Source organism: Podarcis bocagei (genome assembly GCF_964188305.1).
Source record: "Podarcis bocagei genome assembly, chromosome: 15".
NCBI lineage: Eukaryota > Metazoa > Chordata > Lepidosauria > Squamata > Lacertidae > Podarcis > Podarcis bocagei.
The window spans coordinates 2,183,908-2,207,261 of NC_138141.1; the positions used below are offsets into that span (position 1 = coordinate 2,183,908).

Below are 23,354 nucleotides of genomic sequence, written 5' to 3' on the forward strand. Positions count from 1 at the left end.
AACAGGATAAGAAACAGTGTACTTTAAATATGTATGTGTGTGTTTGTTTGAAAAAGGGATTTGCTTAGTGCATACATTTTCACTGTTAAGTTTCCACTTTTATTTCACAGACCTTTTGAATTTGGGAGGAGGGGTTCCTTCTACACTTCCTCTGCCTGCTGTGGCTCCTCAGCCCAGCACTGGCAATGTGTCTCACAGGCAAATATGCAGAAATCCACACATTCAGTTGTTTACATGCAAACTGCTGCTGCATATAAGGATCTGTGGATTGGGGAAGTAATTCTACACTCTGGTTAGAAGAGGAAAAGAGCTGGATGCCTCAGACCCTCTCAAAGCCGTCCATGAAGAACATTATAAGAAAGCTTCACCTGCCTCAAGATCATCTCCCTTGCTGGGATCTGGCGCACAAACCTTCCAGATATGGCCTGTCACAGATTTTGAGTAACCTCGTAGATGTATACACACAAAAGGAGGTCAAAAATGACCCTAAAGAGTCTATTGTTGACATTCCAGAAATAAGGAAGAGAGATTAATGTAATATGATTATTCTTTTCAGCTTTCTTCGTGTTGTTCACAGACGTTGCCTGAAGCCAGAAAATTTGGGTCTGCAGTTAATGAGCAACATAGATTGTACACGTTTTATCTAAGGAGCTTTAAAAATGGTTAATCTAAATCTCTTTTTGCCAGTCAGTGAGCGATGGCAAGTTTCAACTGGCAACATCCTGGGTAATCTAAGCAAATTCCTCACTGATGTAACCTGAATGGCAGCATACTCTGTTCAGTTTTTGTCTTATGAACCTTGTTTTGTATCAAATTGTAATATTTTTAAGCTACCTGAAATCCTAAATCACAATTCCTGCTGCCTCTACATCATGTTTTCAGTTTCTTAATAGATCCTGATATTGAGTTGGTATTGAGTATAGCTCTCAGTACCAAGTTTGAGAAGAACTCAGAGGCTGCGCTTCTGTCTTCTGGCTATCCTGGTGCTGTACATCTTAAACTCCTAGAGAATTGCAATAAAACCTTATTTCCAGTGAGATCAACTTCAGCCTTCCCAGCTTTGGCTTTCTATAGAGGCCCCTTCTTGTTTTCAATTATTTGGGTAAACTGGCCCTCCTTTCTATTTGTTTCACAGTCTGGGGCTTTGGATTTCTCAGTGTTTCACTGATTAACCTGGCCTCCCTACTTGGCGTCTTCATCGTGCCCTGCACCAAGAAGGTCTTTTTCGCCCGAATCCTAACGTATTTCATCGCGCTCTCCATCGGGACATTGTTCTCTAACGCACTGTTCCAGCTGATCCCAGAGGTGCAGTAAGACACAGACACATGGATTGAGTCACAATCTACTTTTCCTGTCACTAAGTTCTCTGCTGATAGGCTGCTCACAGTTTAGAGCAGGCATCCCCAACCTGTGGCTCTCCAGATGTTTTGGCCTACAACTCCCATGATCCCTAGCTAACAGGACTAGTGGTCAGGGATGATGGGACCTGTAGTCCAAAACAGCTGGAGGGCTGAAGGTTGGGAATGCCTGGTTTAGAGAGGGGGAAGCTTGCCCTGCCCAGGGATTCCTTTTGAGGATGACCTTTTCTCCTCTGAGCATCAGGAAGCTTCCTAAGGTCAGCTGAGAGAAAAAGAGCAAATTCTCCTGCATGGTCCTTGTGTAGGCACATACATGAATTCTGTGCTTGCTCAGAGCACATCTTGGGGATTTTCTTGAGCCATAATCCATGTTTCCTCATTTCAAGGGCAGAAGCTTAGCACCACTCTCCTAGTCCTTGTTTCTTGCCGTTCACAGTCATCCAAAGCAGCAGTGTGACTTTAAAGTGCACCTTGTGGGTGTTGGCAGCGCTGGGAGGATTTTGCCTCTTGACTTCCATTCCACCATTGATGGAAAGGGGTTGATTGTGCTTTTAGTGAGAGGTTTCTTCAGTTGTGCAAAAGTGTGAAAAGGAATGTTGGGTTTTTTGGTCATATCTGCTAACTAGCACAATATTTCTTTGGGAATGTTGTGAGGGCAACTTCACTGAAACAATGGGAAATAGTACCCTTTACCTAAACCTAGCCAGCTAAAGTAGATGTTGCCTAGAGTGACCTAGAGGAAGAGGTATACATTAATCTGGATCTATGTGTGGGCTGTTTCTGTAGGCTGAGTCCTTCCAGTAGTCAAGTTCATTCACTGGCCTGATGAATGAGAGTAGGTAGGGGGGAAAGTGTGGCTGTCAGCTTCAGAGACTGCTTTGCAAAGGAACACCAATATTCTGGAGAAAGATCTTTTATGTTTTTTCTTGGCTTCTCTTTCAGTAATTGATCTGATTTTACCAACAACAAAAGAAGAGGTTTCTTGAGCAGTGTTGGACTTTGCCAGATTTAATCTTGACATAATTTTCTTTGAATTGCATGTTCTGGGGCTGCTTAAATACAAACAAGAACACTCTACTTCCTGATTTTGGAGTTTGTAACCCTTGTCTCCTTCACTTGCTCAGTTTTTGTCTTCCATTTTGACTTTGCATATTGTGGCGAACATTTGGGGCACAGTTTTTGCAGTTCCGCAAACTTCTAAAATTGTGGGCTGAACTAAGACATTGGTTTGTCCATGGTATGAAAGAGCCACCCTTTGAACCCAGGACCACCTTTGCTGTCTGTCCTGGCCACCTCACCAACTGGCTTCTTCTATTGAAAAAGGCTAAGGTCGCAAATCTTAGCAATACTATCCAGAATTTTTGAAGCTCCTATGTTGTATAGCTAATTTACTGCCTGTCCAAGGCATGACGTACTGTATTCCCTCTTGAATTTATGGTATTTTCAGCTCCAAAACTGTGCATCTGATGAGGGGGAAGGAAATTGTTGCTTGAAAACAAAACTATATTTGTGATCAAACTGTAACAGAAATTACTGTATATGCTTCACCTCCATGGTTAGTTGCCTGCCCTGGAAGTACAACTGGTATGCAATTGCATCACTCACTTAGTTGGACTTTGGGGACTTTCTGTAGTTGGGCAGCAGAGACTCTGTAATTCTACAGGTGCCCATCTGCTAGGTAGGTATGGCCACATGCGTATCATATGTACAGGCAAGTAACTGTTCACTCTGGCCAGGCAACAGACCATGATGGTGGGGGGTGTAGGATGCTGAGAGTAAAACAGGTGCTCTTCATGACACTGGAACTCTGGCATTGTCCCTGTGCTAGAAAAAAGAGGGGAAACGTGACTGGACAGCCCCACCAACAGTCTGGAGAGCTAGGGACGTTAAATGCTCTCGTCAGCTATGGTATGGACGTCTTACAGTTGTGATCTGAAGCATCACTTAGGGACGGCTTGAATGGAATTACAAACTTATGTACAAACTAATGTGCATTTATAGAGGCCATTTGTAGCAGGACTGTCTACAGAATACATGAGATATGGAGAGATCCCACTCTATAGAAAGCGAAAGTCTCCACCTTGCTTGTGAAGGGACTGGTCTCCATATCTCATTGTCCCATGATGAAACTACCACCTATTGGAGGTGCACAATTGTCTTTGCTGGAGTTCCAGAGCCAGAGCACGCCAGGTACTCCCAGCATACTTAAAGCCATATCCAATTAAACATCAATCACTAATGAAAGTCTCCTCTCTCCTCCCACCCTCTCTCCTCTCTCTGTGATTTAAATTCATTTCTGCATATTCCTGTGTCCTGACTTCCATGGCATTCATCCCACCTGTGATTTCACGGGGGGCGGGGGCTGGCATTCACACCGCAGTCTGGGGTTATGGTTTCCTCTGTGTGACTGTCATCTCCCTCTGCTCCCTGGTTGGAGCCAGTGTGGTGCCTTTCATGAAGAAGACCTTTTACAAGCGACTGCTCCTCTACTTCATAGCTCTGGCGATTGGTACTCTCTACTCCAATGCCCTCTTCCAGCTCATTCCTGAGGTATGACTAGGGCCTCTTGGCCTTCCTTGTGTGGCTGTTTTTGTGTCATCTGTGGTGAGAGGAATTCTAGTAGAAAAGTGATATTGTGCTGGTGGTATTAGTCTCGGATGAGTTGTGAACTGTTTGGCACTTGAAAAACTTAGTGGGGCATTTCCTTGGGTTTTCACTCTTTAGAGTAGTGGTAGCCAGCGTGCTGCTCTCCAGAGAATGTTGAAATCTAACTCCCATTATCCCTGACTGTTGGCTCTGCTGGCCTGGGCTGACGGACATTGCAGTGCAGCAGCGCCTGGAGGGAAACTGAGCTGGCTACACCTGCTTCAGTATTACAATGTCAGAAGAAGTTAAAAACGGCTTGGAAGCTAACTCACACCTGACTGTAACAGTCTGAAAGCAAGGGCCAGTTAAGATAATGACAGTCCCATGCTGAGAGGTCTTTGTCAATCTCATGCCTTTAAAGACAAGGCTCCTGTGCTAGCACATAAGGCTGCACAGATGACACCTGCTGTCAGGAGCATGTGGAGATTGCAGCTGTCCTCAGTGCTGCTTCCTGGGTGGTGCCATCCGATGCAGGGGGAGGCAGGCTAGAAACGAAGCTGTGGGGGAAGCCATGGGGTTTGGAGCCTCACAGTGCTTCCATAGCCAATATAAAGAGCTGGGTGCTGGTCCCTGGCTTGCAAGCTGGGAGGCAGAGAATTGAAGGGTGAGCAGAGCAAGCAAGGTAAAAACAGAATAAAGGGAGGGGAAAATAGGAGAAGAGCAGATTGCATTGTCCTAAGGAAACTGAGGCTGAAGGAAAGGACAACATGAAGAATGGAAAACGGAAAAGGACTGCTAATCCTAATCTTAAACCAAAATAAGGGATGGGTGATGGTCGAAGAAGGTAGTTGTGTGTGAGGGTCTAGTTATGGTTTAGGAGCTAGACAGGAAAGTGAGAAGCCATTGGTGGTTGCACGGTGCCTTTGTGGTGCTCGTTTCGTCCTCATAAAATACCTGACTAACTTCAACATTCAACGGCATGTTCTTGGGAAGTTTTCCTTTGTAATGAAAGTGTTTGAGACAAAGGAGCATATCTTACCTAGAAAGGGGAGGGAAAGTGGCCTTCACACAATAAGAAAAAACTATAAGAAGGTCTGAGTCCTAGGAGGCAAGTCAATGAATCAATGGGTCATAGTGGAATCCCTCTTTTCTCATACAAATGAGCTCTGGTCAGATGATCTTCTGCTTTAGGAAGTGGTAAAACTTATGCCTGAGTTGCACCACTTTGCGGATGTGGATTTACATGGCTGAATACTACTACATTTTTTTAATGCACCACATATAGAAAACTAGCCAATCAAACAGCAAGTTTCTGGCCTTGCTGACTTCTGTCAAACATGGTTTCTATACGAAAGGAACATGTGCCTGTGGAGAAGTATTCAGCAGTGTGAACCCACATCTCACTTGGCACAGCTGCGACACAGGTTTATTGCTGCCATAATGTGAATTCAGGGAGCAGCCAGCTGCCATCAAGATATACTTCTGTAGGTCAAGTGATAAATTCCTGTGCTCTGCAGCTTTTTACTTCCTCTTAGGCCTTCTCTTAGATTGAAACAGGTGGGAGGCAATGTAAACTGCATAAATGTGCTGTTATTTAAGTATACTTTTCACTTACCTTTTTTTGCCCCTACTCCACAGGCCTTTGGATTCAATCCTCGGGAAGATGATTATGTCTCCAAATCTGCTGTTGTCTTTGGGGGCTTTTACTTGTTCTTTTTCACAGAGAAAATATTGAAGATGCTTCTCAAGCAGAAAGACACGGTGAGGGAGGAACCAAAACACTTGCTGATGAGAACTACTTCTGGTGCAAATTTCCCATTACTTTTCTTTTAAACAAATACTTGAATATTGTTTGGCATCAGATATAACAATGTCATAATTTTGAGGGACAGAAAGCTAAAGAAAATAAGACAGTAGTTTTCCCTTTAAATATATTAGAAGCAGAATTCTTTCCAGAGAATCAGCAGTTTAAGATGGTAGTTTGATGGATCCAGTACCAACCCTGCACCTCCAACTACTTGGCGATGCATTTTTGAGAGTACCCTGGTTTTGTGTGGGGCAGCAGCCAGGCCTGTTGGCTGTCACTATGTGTGTGCCAGAATATATCCAGTACTCTCTCACGGCTACATATTTCAGGGCACTGTTTGCAGCCAGCTGTTTTTCAGGGAAGCTTATTTGCCAATGCTGATTCCTCCAGAGCATTTGCAGATAATGTGAACCCACACCCAAACTAGTAGGATGCCATGCTTCTCTCTGCTTCTGACCAATAGCAGGCAGCAGGGTGAGGCAGCGGCACTCACCTAACTTACAGTTGCCTGCATCATGGCTGGATGCCAAGAGACAGCAAGGTCAGCACAATACGCATGTGCTAGAAGAGCCTATCGAGCGCTCCTGCCACCATGTGAGCTCGCCAGCACCTCACTTCTCTCTGTCCCAGTATGCAGCGGCAACCAGGTCAGGTGAGAGTTTCTGCCTCATCCTGCCATCATCCACTGATTCTCATCTCTAGCTCTCAGGGGATCTAGATTGGAGAATAAATGTTACTGCTTCTTAGTCTCAGAAGCCCAGAGTCCATCCTGCAATCTGTCTTGCATCTATTGAGGCTATTCCAACTACATCTGCTCTTCCTTTCCATCTTTAGAGTGCTAAAAAAAACCCTTCAGACTTTGTGGCGCCATCATAATGCCTAGCCTTTTCTCCTCCCCTTGCCCCCAGTACTTTGTTTAACATCAAGCCTGATACAGAGTTCCAAGGGACTTGCAAGCTTGCCCAATTTTAAATGTTAAATAGTAAGTCACCAGGACAAACGGAGCTCTGAAAGAATGCATATATAGCACCCCTCTGCCATCCTCGCTAATGGCAGTAATAGCAATCTTTACAAAAGCCTCCAAAGGTATTCCAGAGAGGCTTCCTTTTAGTACCATTCAAGTCTGTCAAAACGATAGTGTAAAATAAAACACTATAAACAGTTTAGAGACAATCCAATTCCTAACCACTTCCCTTCCTGTTCACTTCCTTCTCTTTTTTTATTTTTCTGTTTTTTTCCAGCCCTGCCGAAGCCCTGTTCGAAGCCCTGTTCACTTCCTTCTCATGCACGCAGCCTTGTTCAGTGGTCTTCCAGGCCTTTCGGTTCAGTCCTTGGACTTTCAAACATTTGGTGCCCATAATAGTAGATTCAAAACAACTGTAGAACATTTGAGTTAGGGTAGTTTGCTCAGCTGCTTTAATGTTAACTGATAATGTATGGAACAGTCAACAAGGATATTGCAATGAGAAAGCATATCTCATAAACAGGGTCATGTCATGGAAGGTTCCTATATAGACGCAAATTAAAGTTAATACAACTGATTCCAGTTGAAAAAAGGCTTTTTATAGCCTACATAGCTAACATACTAAATGGAAAGCTCTTTTATGAATCAGTAGGCACAGAGAGTTGCTTTTCATGATAGAGAAGTCAGCAGTGAACTACCCTAAAAATACTATATTGTGGTGTCTGTGAACTGTGAGATCATAAAACTTGCAGATAAGTGTTGTGGAATTCAGAAAGTTACTAAAGAATTATAAAGAAGTGTGGTGTGTGGTGCCTTACTGGTGAAAAGCCAGTAAAATTTAATGTGAGGAACTGAAGCAGCTGACAGTGGGGAGTATACCCTGAGCTGTGTTGGAGCAGTGTGGGGTGAAAGGTTACTGGCTGATCTGGCTGGCTTGCCCCAGCCATTCTGGGTGGCTTCCAACACAACAACATCAAACATTAATAGTAACAATCTGATCCAATATAAAAGTCACAATAACTTTAATAACGTACAGCAAACAAAGTAACATTCAACATGCATCAGAATCTTATAGTAAACAGTAAAATTAAACACCAGCAAATAATAATTAAACAGTTCACACTTATCAACTCCAATAAAGAATTAGCAATCTATAATCAATAAAAATAACAGCAATTCACATTGCATAAAATACCACAAAACATACAAGACCATCTAAAAGGATCAGACTGAGAAACAAAGACACACAACTTATAAAACTATTTTTTAAAAATATCCCTGAACTCCTCTCTTCCCAGCTGCTGCTGCTGTCCTCAAAGTCATAGCCTGGGAAGGGCTGGGTGGGGGGTTCAAGGCAGGTGGAAGCGCCATTGCCTGATGAGGAACAGAAAGTCTGTCTCCCTCCCCTTCAGTTCTTCCATCTTTGTATCCCCCAGAGTCATCATGGGCACAGCCACTACAGCACTGAGACCCTTCCTTCCAAGAAAGACCAAGAGGAGGGGGTCACTGAAAAACTGCAGAATGGTGACTTGGATCACATAATCCCTAACAAGAATAGTGACCTGGAATGCAAGAATCCATCTGTTGATGAGAAGATTGTTGGCTCCTTGTCTGTTCAGGTACCTACCTATACTACTAATGTATTGCTGCCAGCCCTGCTGGAGATAAGTTGTCTTAGTTTGCAAGAAATAGACTTAACGGGAAGACTGATCCAAGGTAAAGCACCTCATATGTATCTTAGTCTGCTTTCGTTGGGAAAGGGTAGAGGGAGTCTGCCTTTGGCCCATGCAGACATAACATCTGCTTTCATAACCAGTGTGCAGTGTGCTGTGACAGCTCCTGACGTCTGATGACTTATTTCTGCAGAAGCAGATGGATATTGGCACAATCATAGGTGGGTGGTTTGCACTGATGTACTGGCACAACATGGAAAATATCAGCAAACCTGATACCACAAAATTGTCAGGCAAACAGCTTGCTTGGGTAGAGTGGGGAGGTGAGATGAGGCAACATTGGAAGTCTGTTTTCATTTGACGTTTTGTTGGTTAGGACATTGCTACTTTAAATTCCTTGCTCTGCTCCACATTTCCCAAAGCATCAGTGTGCTTTTGTATCTCCAGTTGTAGGCACTAGGTGGCAGTGTGTACACATTGTATGATGCAGGCTCCATGCCAGTGTGCTCTTGTAGTGCAGGAGTTGATGAGAGAACTCTTAATTTCAAGCCCTGATCTGCTGCCTTTTCAGGACCTCCAGGCTTCTCAAAGCACTTGCTATTGGCTGAAGGGCGTGCGCTACTCTGACATTGGCACCTTGGCTTGGATGATCACTCTGAGTGATGGCCTCCACAATTTCATTGACGGCTTGGCCATTGGTGCCTCCTTCACTGTGTCCGTCTTTCAGGGGATCAGCACTTCTGTGGCCATTCTCTGTGAAGAATTTCCTCATGAGCTAGGTATGTGCTCCTCAAACTCTGAGATAGGACTGAAGCAAATGCCAGGAGTGTGGTGTCTGGAAATTCTCTTGATGTCCACAGGACAAAACCATGTGTACAGCCTTTTCTAAACAGAGGTGCAAGTGGGAGCACTTTCCCCATGCTTCAGAGGGATGGCTGGGCCCAGCCCTGTGGGACTCCCTTGGACAGGGCCCCTCCCGGCTGAACGTCAGGCTCTTGGCAAGGACCTTCCTGCTTCAGGTGGCATTTTAAGGTCGCTTTCTGATTCTGGGATAACTTTCAATTGTTCTTATTCTTTGTATTTTTTAAATACACCTTATTCTGAGTATTAAACAGGATATAAATACCTGAAGTAAATTAATAAGAGGTTGCAGAGTAGGGCTGTTGAGGGTTGTGACCCAGGAATCACTTAATTTAGTGTTGGGTGGGGGAAGTCCCTTGAACAGTGAGTTAGTAGCTTAATATCTGTAGCCGATGGGTCAGAGGGGGCAGGGGAACAACAGATACAGAAGTGTGGGCCAGATTCAGTTAACAAGTCACACTAGTGGAAGCCCACACTTGTCTCAGAATAAGGTTAGTTGAAACAAGTCACTACCCTCAGGCACAAATGGCTTTGTGGGCAGATTATTTGGGTGGAGGGCGCAGTGAAATTCTGTGTGTTGTCAAAGGATGCTGGAGCTCCTATTAACCATGTGCCAGAATACTATGGGGAAGCAGGCTTAACTCACCACAACACTGCAGGAACCTTGTTATTTTCTCCAAGTGTAGAGAAAATGAATGTGGCCTTCAGGCATCTCCTTTCTCTGGTGGGCCACAAGGAATTCATGGTAGTGTTTGAACAGCCTTCACCCACCTGGCACCTGCCACTCCCATCAGCATGGGCCACGTTTGTGAAGGCTTTGCTAGAAACTAGTTTTATGTACTTGTGTCCCACTGTGAACCGATCCCTTGAAAGGAGGATTAAACCAGACCAGTCAGGTGCTTGGAGGATTGTTAGAGTGGTCAGCAATGCTTCTGTTGGCCATGCAAGCACTGAGTGGGACTTGGGAGACTATAGCTCTCTTTGCAAGCCTTCCAGGTAGTTACCCCCCAAGGTTATCTGGTGATCTAGTTGAAGGAGGTGGTTGAAGTGCTTTAGTGAATTTGAGGTGTCTGAACTGTATATCGTATATAGAGTCATTAGGGTTTAATGCTTAACCAACACTTTTGTGCATCACCATAAACCTGAGAAAGTATATCAAACAAATATTTTTGATTTGCAAAATGCTATTGTTGATTGAACAGGAATCTGATTAAACTTTGATCCCACTGACCTGAAGCAATCTCTCCTTTTTCACTTCCTTCCCATTGCCCTTGGTCATGCAGGTGACTTTGTCATTCTGCTGAATTCTGGAATGTCCATCCAGCAAGCGCTGTTCTTCAACTTCATCTCTGCTTGCTGCTGCTATGTGGGACTAGCCTTTGGGATATTGGCGGGCAGCCACTTCTCTGCCAACTGGATCTTTGCTTTAGCTGGTGGAATGTTTCTCTACATTGCATTGGCTGATATGGTAAGTCTTCAGTTTGGTACTTTCCTGTTCAAAGCAATCTTGATTCATCCCTGATCAAATACTGTGTGGTCTTCCACCGCAGTTGGACCAAATGCGCCTGCAGTTTCAAAAAAGTTGGTGAGTCCTTGTCTAACCATTGTACAACATTGTTATATCCCATAATTAAAGAAATAGAGGCATTGCACATAGCATCTGGTAGATGCTTCCTCTGCAGACTTTGTAGTCCTAGCAGGTGCCCAATACTGAAGGGAGGCCCTTGCTAGCTGATGCAGGTAGGGGCTGTTAACAGAGGGGGCATGATCCCTTGGCTGAGTTAGAATACTGTGGGTCAAACCTCAGCTGCCTTTGTGGTGGGGGGGCAGGGAGGGAGTTGTAATCAAATCTGGCCCTATCTGACCCATGTGAAGGGCTGCCCTGCCTTCAGGGGGCCTCAGCTGGGTGGGCAAAATAGAAGGGGAAGTTGGGAGGGGGCTAAAGCGGCACAATCCCACCATGGGAAAATGGCTGGAAAAGCGGTGTCCCAGTTCCCATACCTACTCTTTCCTTTTTTTATTATTATTTTATTTTATTTTACTTCTTTATTTCGTGAGAGGGCATTTATGTGATTTTCGCTTATTCCCGGATCGTAACACCCGCCTAAGTCGGGAGTCACCTGTATCTATTTCACATTCCCATGTTGTGTGCTTCCCTTCAGATGGCAGGCAGACAAGCATAGGAGCTCTAGCTGTGTTAGGAATTAAATGGCATCTGGGTGTCCACATTTTCTGTAATACATCTCTCTGACTAATTTTGAAACTACCAGAGTGCAGAGTTGTATCTTGTTGGTGGTGAGCCTCAATCCAGCTAAATTTGTGGCTAGGTTGAATTCAAACCAGATTAGACGATCAGCAAAGTCAGTCCTCAGGGAATGTGCAGGCGACCTTGGAACGGACAGCTCACGGAAGAACCCCGACCAAACCTAAGAGGAGGCGTGTAGTGGTGATAGGGGATTCCCTACTGAGGGGAACAGAAGCAGTGATCTGTGGGCCTGACAAGATGTCTCGGGAGGTGTGCTGTCTCCCCGGGGCTAAGATCCAAGATGTAACTGAACGACTGCAAGGAATCATAAAACCCACTGACAAATACCCCTTCCTCTTGGTTCATGTGGGAACCAATGACACTGCAAGCAATAGCCTCCAGAAGATCAAAAGAGACTACGAGGCTCTGGGCAGGAAATTGAAGCAACTAAAGGCACAAATTGTCATCTCATCTGTCCTCCCAGTTGAACAACGTGGCCCAGGGAGAGAGGGGAAAATAGTGGAAGTGAACAGCTGGCTTCGCAAATGGTGTAAACAGGAACGTTTGGATTCTTAGATCACGGACTGCAGTTTCTTGAAGATGGACTTCTGGCAAGCGATGGGCTGCACCTCACAACGGTTGGGAGGAATGTTTTTGCCAAAAATCTCAGAAACCTCATCAGGAGGGCTTTAAACTGACTAATGTGGGGGAGGGAGACAGTGCTCCTGAAGGTAGGAGTCTATCAATTGATGAAGATGATCATCCAAATGTCATAGACCAAATGGAGCAAACAGCACGCAGACCTAGTGGTGGGAGGAAAAAATCCTTAAATAAGAGACACGGGGGAATGATTAATGGACTTCAATGTCTGTACACTAATGCGCAAAGCATGGGAAATAAACAAGATGAGCTTGAGCTCTTGGTACAACAAACTAAATATGACATAATAGGCATCACTGAAACCTAGTGGGATAAGTCCCACGATTGGAATGGGGGGATACAATCTATTTCAGAGAAACAGACCAGACAAGAAAGGAGGAGGAGTGGCGTTATATGTCAGGGATGTGTATACCTGTGAAGAGATCCAAGATTTAGAACCTCAAAGCCAAAGTGAGAGCATTTGGGTCAAAATTAAGGGAGAGAAGAATAACAGTGACCTCATTGTGGGAGTTTACTATAGATCCCCAAGCCAAACGGAGGACATAGATGATGCCTTCCTGGAACAGATGGCCAAGCATGCAAAAGGAAGGGAGATAGTAGTAATGGGGGACTTCAATTATCCGGATATTTGTTGGATGTCAAACTCAGTCAAGAGCATAAGGTCAAACAGATTCCTCACTGGCCTTGCAGACAACTTCATTGTCCAGAAAGTGGGAGAAGCAACAAGAGGAACAGCCATTTTAGATCTGGTCCTAACCAATGTTGATGACCTGGTTAGTGGGGTAGAAGTGGAAGGATCATTAGGCGCGAGTGATCATGCTCTTCTGAAGTTTACTATACAGCGGAAAGGAGCAGCCAAGCATACTAGGACTCAATTTCTTGACTTTAAGAAAGCCGACTTCATAAAACTTAGGGAGGTGCTGGGTGAGATCCCATGGACAGTAATACTAAAAGGAAAGGGAGTTCATGATGGCTGGGAGTTTGTTAAGAGGGAGATAGTAAAAGCACAACGTCAGGCAATACCAATGAGACGGAAACATGGAAGGTGCCTAAAGAAGCCAGGGTGGCTATCTAAAGAACTTTTAACTGAGTTAAGATTAAAAAAGGATGTGTACAAAAAATGGAAAAGGGGGGAAACCACCAAAGAGGAATTCAAACAAATAGCCAGCACGTGTAGACACAAAGTCAGAAAAGCTAAAGCACAGAATGAACTCAGGCTTGCTAGAGAGGTTAAAAGCAACAAAAAAGGCTTTTATGGGTATGTTCGTAGCAAAAGGAAGAACAAAGAAACAGTGGGGTCACTCAGAGGAGAAGATGGTGAAATGCAAACAGGGGACACAGAAAGGGCTGAACTCCTCAATGACTTCTTTGCCTCAGTCTTTTCCGATAAAGAAAACAATGCCCGACCTGAAGAATTTGGAGCAAATGATTCAGCAAAGGAAACACAGCCCAGAATAACTAAGGAGATAGTACAAGAATACTTGGCTAGTTTAGATGTATTCAAGCCTCCAGGGCCAGATGAACTGCATCCAAGAGTATTAAAAGAACTGGCAGATGTGAACGCAGAACCACTGGCAGTCATCTTTGAGAATTCCTGGAGAACAGGCGAAGTCCCGGCAGACTGGAGGAGGGCAAATGTTGTCCCTATTTTCAAAAAAGGGAGAAGAGAGGACCCAAATAATTACCGCCCAGTCAGTCTGACATCAATACCAGGGAAGATTCTGGAGCAGATCATTAAGCAAACAGTCTGTGAGCACCTAGAAAGGAATGCTGTGATCACCAATAGTCAGCATGGATTTCTGAAAAATAAGTCATGTCAGACTAACCTGATCTCATTTTTTGACAGAATTACAAGCCTGGTAGATGAAGGGAACGCAGTGGATGTAGCCTACCTTGATTTCAGCAAGGCATTTGACAAGGTGCCCCATGATATTCTTGTAAAGAAGCTGGTAAAATGCGGTCTTGACTATGCTACCACTCAGTGGATTTGTAACTGGCTGACTGACCGAACCCAAAGGGTGCTCATCAATGGTTCCTTTTCATCCTGGAGAAGAGTGACTAGTGGGGTGCCACAGGGTTCTGTCTTGGGCCCGGTCTTATTCAACATCTTTATCAACGACTTGGATGATGGACTCAAGGGCATCCTGATCAAATTTGCAGATGACACCAAACTGGGAGGGGTGGCTAACACCCCAGAGGACAGGATCACACTTCAAAACGACCTTGACAGATTAGAGAACTGGGCCAAAACAAACAAGATGAATTTTAACAGGGAGAAATGTAAAGTATTGCACTTGGGCAAAAAAAATGAGAGGCACAAATACAAGATGGGTGACACCTGGCTTGAGAGCAGTACATGTGAAAAGGATCTAGGAGTCTTGGTTGACCACAAACTTGACATGAGCCAACAGTGTGACGTGGCAGCTAAAAAAGCCAATGCAATTCTGGGCTGCATCAATAGGAGTATAGCATCTAGATCAAGGGAAGTAATAGTGCCACTGTATTCTGCTCTGGTCAGACCTCACCTGGAGTAGAATCATAGAATCATAGAGTTGGAAGAGGCCACAAGGGCCATCGAGTCCAACCCCCTGCCCAGCAGGAAACACCATTAGAGCACTCCTGACATATGGTTGTCAAGCCTCTGCTTAAAGACCTCCAAAGAAGGAGACTCCACCACACTCCTTGGCAGCAAATTCCACTGTCAAACAGCTCTTACTGTCAGGAAGTTCTTCCTAATGTTTAGGTGGAATCTTCTTTCTTGTAGTTTGGATCCATTGCTCCGTGTCCGCTTCTCTGGAGCAGCAGAAAACAACCTTTCTCCCTTCTCTATATGACATCCTTTTATATATTTGAACATGGCTATCATAAAAGAATGTCACATAGAGGAGGGAGAAAGGTTGTGGGTAATTTAGGTTCCAATCCTCAGTCACAATAAAAGTTGGATAGATTGGAGCTCTCTGTCTTGAAAAGACTTGGTCCTGCATAAAATTAAGTTTTTATATCTGGTAGGAAATACTGTATAGCCTCTTGGAAGATATGGCTTTGTGTTTGCTACAGAACTAAATGTAATTTCTTTCTTCTCCCAATAGTTCCCAGAGATGAATGAAGTCAGCCGAGAGGATGAAAGGAGTGGTGGTGCTCTGATTGCCTTTGCCATCCAGAACGCAGGACTGCTGACAGGATTCACCATCATGGTGCTGCTTACCATGTACTCGGGTCAAATCCAGCTTGGATAGAGACATGCATCTTACTAATGGAAGGTGTATGGACTGTGTAAAGCACAGAATCTTCTCCAAAAATTACAAAACAGGCACTTTGATTAAGCCTGCTTCATGGATTCCTTCCTGGTTGACTTGCAGTGACTGATGAAACTCCCCACTGTTGGGTTAAGTGACCTAAGGACCACTTTATTGTGCCGCAACAGCATTCCCTCCTTCATCTTCTGAAGAACTCTGGAGGTGGAGGAAAGCGTCTAGCTTCTTTTTACCTCCTTAGGGGACTCAACCAGAGGGGTTCAAATACCCCATCATTCTTGGGCTGACAACAGACTGCTGTGTACACAGGTCTGTGGCAGTATGGTTTTGATAGCAGAGAGCTCTTCCCACCTCCACATGCCCAAATTGCTTGAAGTTAGTAAATTAGAGTTTTAAATGGAGTATTGATGCTTAGTCAATTGGTTAGTTGGTTAGGTTTAAAAGATGGCTCAATTTTAAAAAGGGTAATATGGCTCCAGACGTCAGATAAAATAAATAATACAAGAACTTACAAAAATAATGGGTGACAGGTATCCTCTTAGAGAAGGCATTTGAGAGAGAGGGAGGGAGAGAATGTGCTTGCCATGGAGCGTGCATGTATGATCTAAACATGTAAGAATATTTTTATTCTAAAATACTATGCTTCATACAAATTATGCAATATGAGTAAGGTTCGTATGACTGACCTTAGATTTCTTTAATCAGGTAGCAGCGTTAGTTGTAAACTGTTAGGGACATATGAATGACTGTCCCCCTGGTTTAGGAGTCCTTCTTAACTCCCTCCACTATGTTTTTAAGAGTGCCCCTTTTCCTTGGACACTGTGGGGCAAGATCAACCTTCCTCTTAATCTATTCTGTCTTCCTTTTGTTAGCCCACTGAGTTGTTCTCTTGAAGGTGAGCTTCTGCAGGGCAAATGTGGCCGGGGTGAGTGCCTTTATGCCCAGCAATGACTGAGACATAAAGCAGTTGATTTGCATCCTCTGGTTGATGTGAAGGCCTTGGAGCAGTCTATGAAAGTGAACCCCAGATTTGGAGAGGGGGTCTTAGGGAGGTTTCCTCCATGATTAGACTTTCCCAGAGTCACTAGGTGAACCAAAGTATGATTATCATATTGATAATATCAAGTCCTTCAGCTTAAGTGTAGTAAATTTTCCACCTCACAAATTCTCTTTGAGAATTTGTGAGTGTCTCATCACCAAAAGGAAAGCCTCGTTCTTTAGCAGAGAACAGCCATTCCTTGGTATGACTCCTAGAGTTTTTAATCTTTTGGGGCAATGCCTCTGTATCACCCTGTCTTGATGCGTAACGGAATGTTGTCCTCTCTCTTTTCCTCTGAAAGGGGTTTGAGATGCAGAAAACAGTTGGATCACTTCCAATATGTTCCCCTATTATGGAAAGGCTGTATTGGGGCTGGATTCCACACCCACCAGGCCCAATATATTGTGGTGCTTGGGGTGTCAAATCCAAATTCCTCTTCCCTGGCAGCCACAGGAATGTCCTTCTGCACAAATGATTGGAAGCTTCTCAAGAGCCCTTAATATGATGCTCAAATTTGCTTACATGCTTTCTCTCATTGTAAGGCTACCTCTTCCTTCTTACCCATGAATCAAGAAACTGAAACACCTTTATACTATTCTGAGGTCTAACGAACTCCTCCTCTTTCCAAGTAAAATGCAAATTGATTAGAAGATAGTAAGCGTTACCAATAGTCATGCAAGATTGGGACATGATCCATGGGTAGAATATAGCTTTTGCATTTCCAGTAAGGGGTGGGTTTACTATGCCAACCAGGCTTGGCAGTTCTAACCGGCAGGCAGAATAATTTGCACTGTCATTGGGCAGAGGGGGGAAGTGACTGCTGAGGATGTCTCTCTCCCCACCCCCGGCCTTTTGAACGCTCGGCTGTGATGAGGGCTCAAACACCCACCGTTTTTTGAAGGCTGCTTCTTAGGGCTTAATAGCTCTTGGTTTGTTGTTTGTGCCAATGAGCTTGGAGAAGAGGGGTAGATTCCCTCTTTCTGTTATAGGGCTCTTAAGGCCCACATGGGTGGGGCAGGGGAAAAATGGGACTGATGTTAGAAACACCATAAGCAAGCTCGGCCCCCCTGAAAACATTATAATACTATGGATTTTGATGTTTTTGCAGTACTTTTTTGTGATTCTGCAAATGTAACTATTGGTTAAAATTGCTGTTCAAACTTGGAGCATGCCTAAAAGTTGAGGCCCATGATAGCACAATGTGGAGAACATTTGCTGGGGCATTGCTTATTGTCATAGTTAGGGGGGCACCAATTTGAGTTTCCCCATGGAGTTCTATTGCATAATGCTGCATTAGCTTTTAGAGGCATTGTGTATTCATTTTTTTATTAGGACAACTGGCCGTAATATAATAATGAGTTACACTTTCCTGCACAAAGAAAGTAATGTTTACTACTCTGCTGTGACTATTGTGGATATTTTGAAAAAAAATAGATGTAGAACAGAACTTTACAATATACCTGCATGATCAAATAGTCATTATGTCTTGAACCATCTTGCGTTGCTAAAAGGCATTAGCAACATTTCATTCAACAATCCATTAGTTCCATTTAATTCAATAATCACCATTTCCCCCTTATTGCTGCCACATTATTATTTCTAAGGCACCTTATATATATTTATGATTGTTATAGGATAAAATCTTTTTGATCATCACTTTTTAGTTTTGACTTGTCTGTGTGAGTCACTGTGAACAGGGAAACGCTCATTCAAACCTCCTGGTGGGGTTTGACTCCTCCCCTCTGTGGTACATTAAAAAAAATCAGACCAAAATGAAGGTCACCCTTTGTTCCTTAAAAAGTCAGAAATGAATTGCCCAGTACCCACTTTACAGTCCCCTATTTTCTTACTTGACAGCAAATTTATGAGGTCTGAAGTGATCATTCCAACATCTTTCTTCATGGTTTGCATCCAGGAATTAACTGCTTTGAACAAATACAACAGTTTTTTCAGACTAGTAGCAGGGAGGTGATTTTCTAGCCATTAAGATAGTTTTGGTATCCCTAAATGCAATAGTATGTATGTTAAGGTTCCTCCCGAGATCAGTCCAGTATTTAATCTGGATAGGATCTCTGTCCAGTATCTTCATCTCAACAATAATAGATTCCCCTTTGCAGCAACTTTCCGCTGTTTAGTTCAGTTGCTTCTGTAGCCTCTAGCCTACTTTCTGTGTGGAGCTAATTAAATTCATTTTGTAGCAAAGGGCTGTTGGTCCTACTCTTGACAGCTGGAACAGTATATGAAAGTGATTATGAGATCATGTGGAGCTGGATCCTCCGAAGTTGGTCCTCCTGAGTTCAGTAGGGCCTGCTCTCAGGGAAGCGTGTGTAGAACTGCAGCCTTAACTCCTACGGACCTTAAGGAGGCTGTGGATGCCATTATTGTACATGTAATTTTGAAGAATGGAAAGAGAAGGTACCATGCCTGTAGGTTATGCCAGAATAATTTGACCTTTGAGGGGAAAGGTTTTGAGAGGAGAGAAAGCAAAACTGACCAAACTTCAGTTTGTATTTGTTTCTTTAATGTGCTTGGTTTTCTAACATAATTTTCCCATCTCAGTATTTGAATAACTCAGGAGTTGTAAGAAAGTTTGTGGAAACAAAGAACATAACTTATGACACATGACTTGTAAAGTTATTTGTAAATTCCATAAATAAACTATATTCTGTAATGATATTGTGAAGTGTGCTCCCCCCCCCTTCGATACTCAGAGGAGAAGCCTGGAAGAAAGTCATTGGTGCTTTGTTACCTAGACACCTAAATATGATGATTCTGGTCCCTGTAAATGTAAAATATTTTCCCAGCTTTGTTACTGAACAATGAGAAAAATATTCCTGTAGATACCCACCTGAGAGAATAGATTTAGAAAGTTGCATTTGGTGATGAACAAGTTCCCTGAAGGGTTTCTTTAATTTCACATTTATTTATTTATTTTTGGCACAAACATTCTCAGGAAGGCTAATAATAAAACAAAATCATTTAATAAAATGGCAGAAGACAGCCAGGAATAGCAGAAAATGTCACAGTGGTTTTAAAGGGCAAAATAAGATCTTAAAAGTCTGGGAGAATAAAAAGGTGTCTGAATGGTACTGAAGAAGAGGTGAGCCTCTTTGGGGCGGGTATTCCAAAAGTAGGACATCAAATGGAAAAAGCTGCCTCCCCTGCTGCTACCTGCTTCAGAAGGTAGGAACAGACACAGGGAAGCCTTGGGTGGTGACTGTGGTGGGCATGCAGATTGCTGCTGGGAGGGGACCATAGCTGATGCCATGTATATCCCATGTACCAGGCTCAACACTTCAAAACTCCAGTCAAAATGGTCCGATGACAAAGACCTTTACCTAGAGGGGCTTAAGGAATTCGGTCTTTGTAAATTCTAGTATTAACTGGTTTTCATAGCATCATACAATCTTCGAGTTGGAAGGGACCCCAAGGGTCATCTAGTCCAACCCACGGCAATGCAGAAAAGACTTTGACCTGTGCCTCCTAATGTGCAGGCCAAAACATAGTTATCTTTCAGATTTCTTTTTTTTAATAATAATCTTTATTAAATTTTCAAAAGGTTACAAACAGCAAAACAGAAAAGAAAAAAGAGAAAAAGAAAAAAGAAGAAAACCAAAAAGGAACACAAAAAACAACAGAGAAAATTTCCACCTTTTAACACTCTCAATTACTTCTTTTCATGACTTCCCCACGTCTCCCCTTATTGTATTCCAACTCCAATTGTTTGTTCAAACAAGTTTTTCCCTTGATGTCCTAAGCATAGTTTATTAAATTCACTTAACCCTAATTTATTAAAATAATTCTTTGTAGTAGATTTAAACCTTAATTCGTTGTTATACCTTAATTTAATTTAGTTAGCAATTTTTGAAATATATACCTTAACCTTATATAAAGAGAGAAAACAGAAATGTAGAAATAAAGTTAAAAAAGATACCTTTCCTAAGGTTGCCACTATTTCCCATCCACGGATTCCCTATTCTTATAATAATAAAGAACATATAGTTTTTACACTGCAAAAGCGAAAATCAAATCCCCTTTGGACTTCTAGACCCCACCCTTCTCTCCCCGGTTTCAATCCCTAACCAAAATTCAATTAGTCCATCTTTTTAGCCTGGTGATCTTACGTCCGAGGCTCGCAAGTCTCTCTCAGTCCCTTTCAGCCGGTTTCTTCGAAAGTCTCTCATATTAAACACCCAAGATCGAAGAAGTACTTTCCCAATGCTGACCATAGTTCTTCCAGCGAGGCCTACTTGTTTGAAGGTTGTGCTCCAACTCTGTTTCTTAAGTCTATATGTCCCAAATAGTCCAACTTTCACCTTGGTCAAATTAGAATTCTTCTTGGCAGGTCTCCGGCTCTCTTTTATCTTCTGTGACGTTTCAGCCATCCCTTCTTTCTGCTCCTCCTGTTTGGCAGATGTCTTTTCCTCCTCAAACTTTGGTTCCTTTTCTTGTCCAGCTGCCTGTGTTTTGAACATCGAGTCCCTTTCCAATTCAGTAGGTATGTTTTCAATTAACTTTGGGTTTGAAGGGCTCGTAGACAAAACATGGCCTTTCTCATTCATCTCTCGCAGCTTTCCCACGAGAAAGATCAGCTCTTTCAAGCCAGCTCGTATTTCCTGTATTCCCTGTTTTAGTTCCATTCTTGTAATGTCCAAGAATCCCCTCTAGAGGGATTCTAGTTACTTAGTGTTCTTTTCCCTTCCGATCCAAAAGTCAGATTTATTTATATCAATCTTTCTTTGCTTTCAATATTTTGTAACAATATAACCGGTTAGAGTTTCAGCTTTCGATTTTTCCAACTTTGACAGCTAATTTGACAGCTGTCAAAAGTTCCTGTAAATCCTCAGCAGGCTCTTTACACGGGTTACTCCCGGGCTTGAGAAAAGTGGTACTTAATCCAAACGAAGTAAACTCTAGTCCTCCAGCACATTAACTTAGTCCTTTAAATCCGTGGAATTTATATCCTTATCCAATCACGACAATTCTTCCCGCAACCTTAGTTGACAGGTCCTTGCTTTAAACTGTTTACAATAGGGGGGAGACGGACTTCCTTTTTTTTTTTCACCTCCCCCGCTCGTGTCAAATCCAAAACCGAAATATTTGTAATCCAATTTCCAAATTACTCACGGGTTGTTGTTCTTGATTTTAAGTCCAAATTTAATAGGAAGAAGTCAGCGCTGTCCGGCAAATGGCATGCGGCTTCGCTTAGCAGGGGAAGCGGAGGACTCACAGCACCACGCCGCTCCCCGGCACCCGTCCTTAAAAAGGCTCCTTCACGAGTCGGGAGGGCGCTTACGGTGCCCGCCGAGTCACCATGTCCATGGGCTCCGTGCCCGTGGTTTTTAAGGGTCCCCGTGTCGCCGGCACGGCAAGACCCAGCCCCCTGCCAAGCCGATTCCCTCCGGAGCTCGGAGGGAATTCGCCATTAGCCGATCGCGCCAACCCGGAAGTGATCTTTCAGATTTCTTACTTCTCTAAATCTTGCAATGCAGTTTTCAGCTCAAAGAATGTGTCAAAATGCATCTTTTGAGATAAAATAAGTTCACAAATGCATTTTTGGGGATGGATTTTTAAAAAACATTGCAGATTAATGTGGAAACAGGGCTGAATGGACTTAGGAGCACATTCAGAACTGCAATTAACTGGAAATAGATTGTTCCACGCATCACTACCCTTGCCTCAGGCCCTGTAGTCACTGCCAATCAGTGTAGACAATACTAGGCTAGATGGACTACTTTCTAAGACCTAGTGTAAGTCGGCTTTCAATGTTCCTAACCACCAGCGCTTTGAACTGAGCTCAGAAACTGACAGGGAACCAGTGTGCTGAAGCAAGCAGTCTTGCATTACCTGAGTGTACAAAGTGGTAGAGCTTTAATAGTCCATTTCTGCAGCCTTTATTATTAGTTATTTACTGCCCATAAGGAAATTGGCTTTGGTTGTAGTACTATGGTTTAAACAAAAGATGGCAGCAATGACTGTGTCTTAAAATCCATGTCCTTAGAGCATGAATTATGTGCACACTTGTGTCATGTATTTTATATATTTAACAGATGGTAGAGTATTACATTGAATAGCTATTGCTTGTTCTAAGGATGCTTCCACATTTTCAGGTAACTGCTACATCAATATAGTGGAACCAGCAAATACTGTCCAGCATTTCAGATAGTAAGAGGAATGCTCTTTTGTACTAGTATTGCCCCTGCTCTTACAATGGACATGGGGCCTGGTCTAAACATGCTCTTGCTTCCACCTTAGAGAGTGAAAGACTAGAGTGGTATCAGTAGTTCCAGGAGCCCAGTTTGTTGTGAGATTTCAGGGCGGGATGTGTGTGTGTGTGTGAGAGAGAGAGAGAGAGAGAGAGAGAGATCTGAATTTGTTTGGGCCCTGGGTTGAAGCCAGGCTGGATGGGTAATATGGAAAAGGGAAATGTGTCAGAAGAAGGAATTTATATCCGCATTTATTACTTATTAATTTGTATTAATAGTTGTGTATAGTTGTAACATTTGTTGTTGCTTTCAGTTTGCTGTGTACCACTTTTATAGATTAAGCAGAACAGAAATTGTCTAAAGAAGGCTCCCATCACTCCTGGAGAGAGAGGTCAAATGGGCCTTAGAAAGCACTGCTAATAACAAGGCCAGTGGAAGTGATGGTATTCCAGCTGAACTATTTAAAATTTTAAACGATGATGCTGTTAAGGTGCTACACTCAATATGCCAGCAAGTTTGGAAAACTCAGCAGTGGCCAGAGGATTGGACAAGATCAGCCTACATCCCAATCACAAAGAAGAGCAGTGCCAAAGAATGCTCCAAATACCACATAATTGCACTCATTTCACACGCTAGCAAGGTTATGCTTAAAATTCTACAAGGCAGACTCAAGCAGTATGTGGACCGAGAACTCCCAGAAG

The 23,354-nt window shown here is 43.3% G+C and overlaps 1 protein-coding gene and 1 pseudogene across 3 annotated transcripts in view; one reads left to right on the forward strand and one right to left on the reverse strand.

Moving 5' to 3' along the window:
- SLC39A14 (solute carrier family 39 member 14) overlaps positions 1–19,118 on the forward strand; it is a 32,577-nt gene extending 13,459 nt beyond the window's left edge. The window contains exons 4-9 of one of the 2 annotated variants that reach the window (XM_081171431.1): positions 1,136–1,305; positions 5,583–5,705; positions 8,152–8,334; positions 8,960–9,167; positions 10,533–10,717; positions 15,244–19,118. In XM_081171431.1, the coding sequence (XP_081027557.1) occupies positions 1,136–1,305; positions 5,583–5,705; positions 8,152–8,334; positions 8,960–9,167; positions 10,533–10,717; positions 15,244–15,390 (1,016 nt within the window). In that variant the 3' untranslated portion in view covers positions 15,391–19,118. Of the gene's footprint in view, positions 1–1,135; positions 1,306–3,738; positions 3,909–5,582; positions 5,706–8,151; positions 8,335–8,959; positions 9,168–10,532; positions 10,718–15,243 lie in introns of both variants that reach the window. The other variant, XM_081171430.1, reaches the window with a different exon arrangement.
- LOC308573995 (tigger transposable element-derived protein 1 pseudogene) overlaps positions 1–19,965 on the reverse strand; it is a 136,568-nt pseudogene extending 116,603 nt beyond the window's left edge. Inside the window, exon 1 of the transcript XR_014013426.1 lies at positions 19,731–19,965. The product of XR_014013426.1 is annotated as a tigger transposable element-derived protein 1 pseudogene (transcript). The remainder of the gene's footprint in view (positions 1–19,730) is intronic.
- Between the last annotated feature and the right edge of the window lie 3,389 nt (positions 19,966–23,354).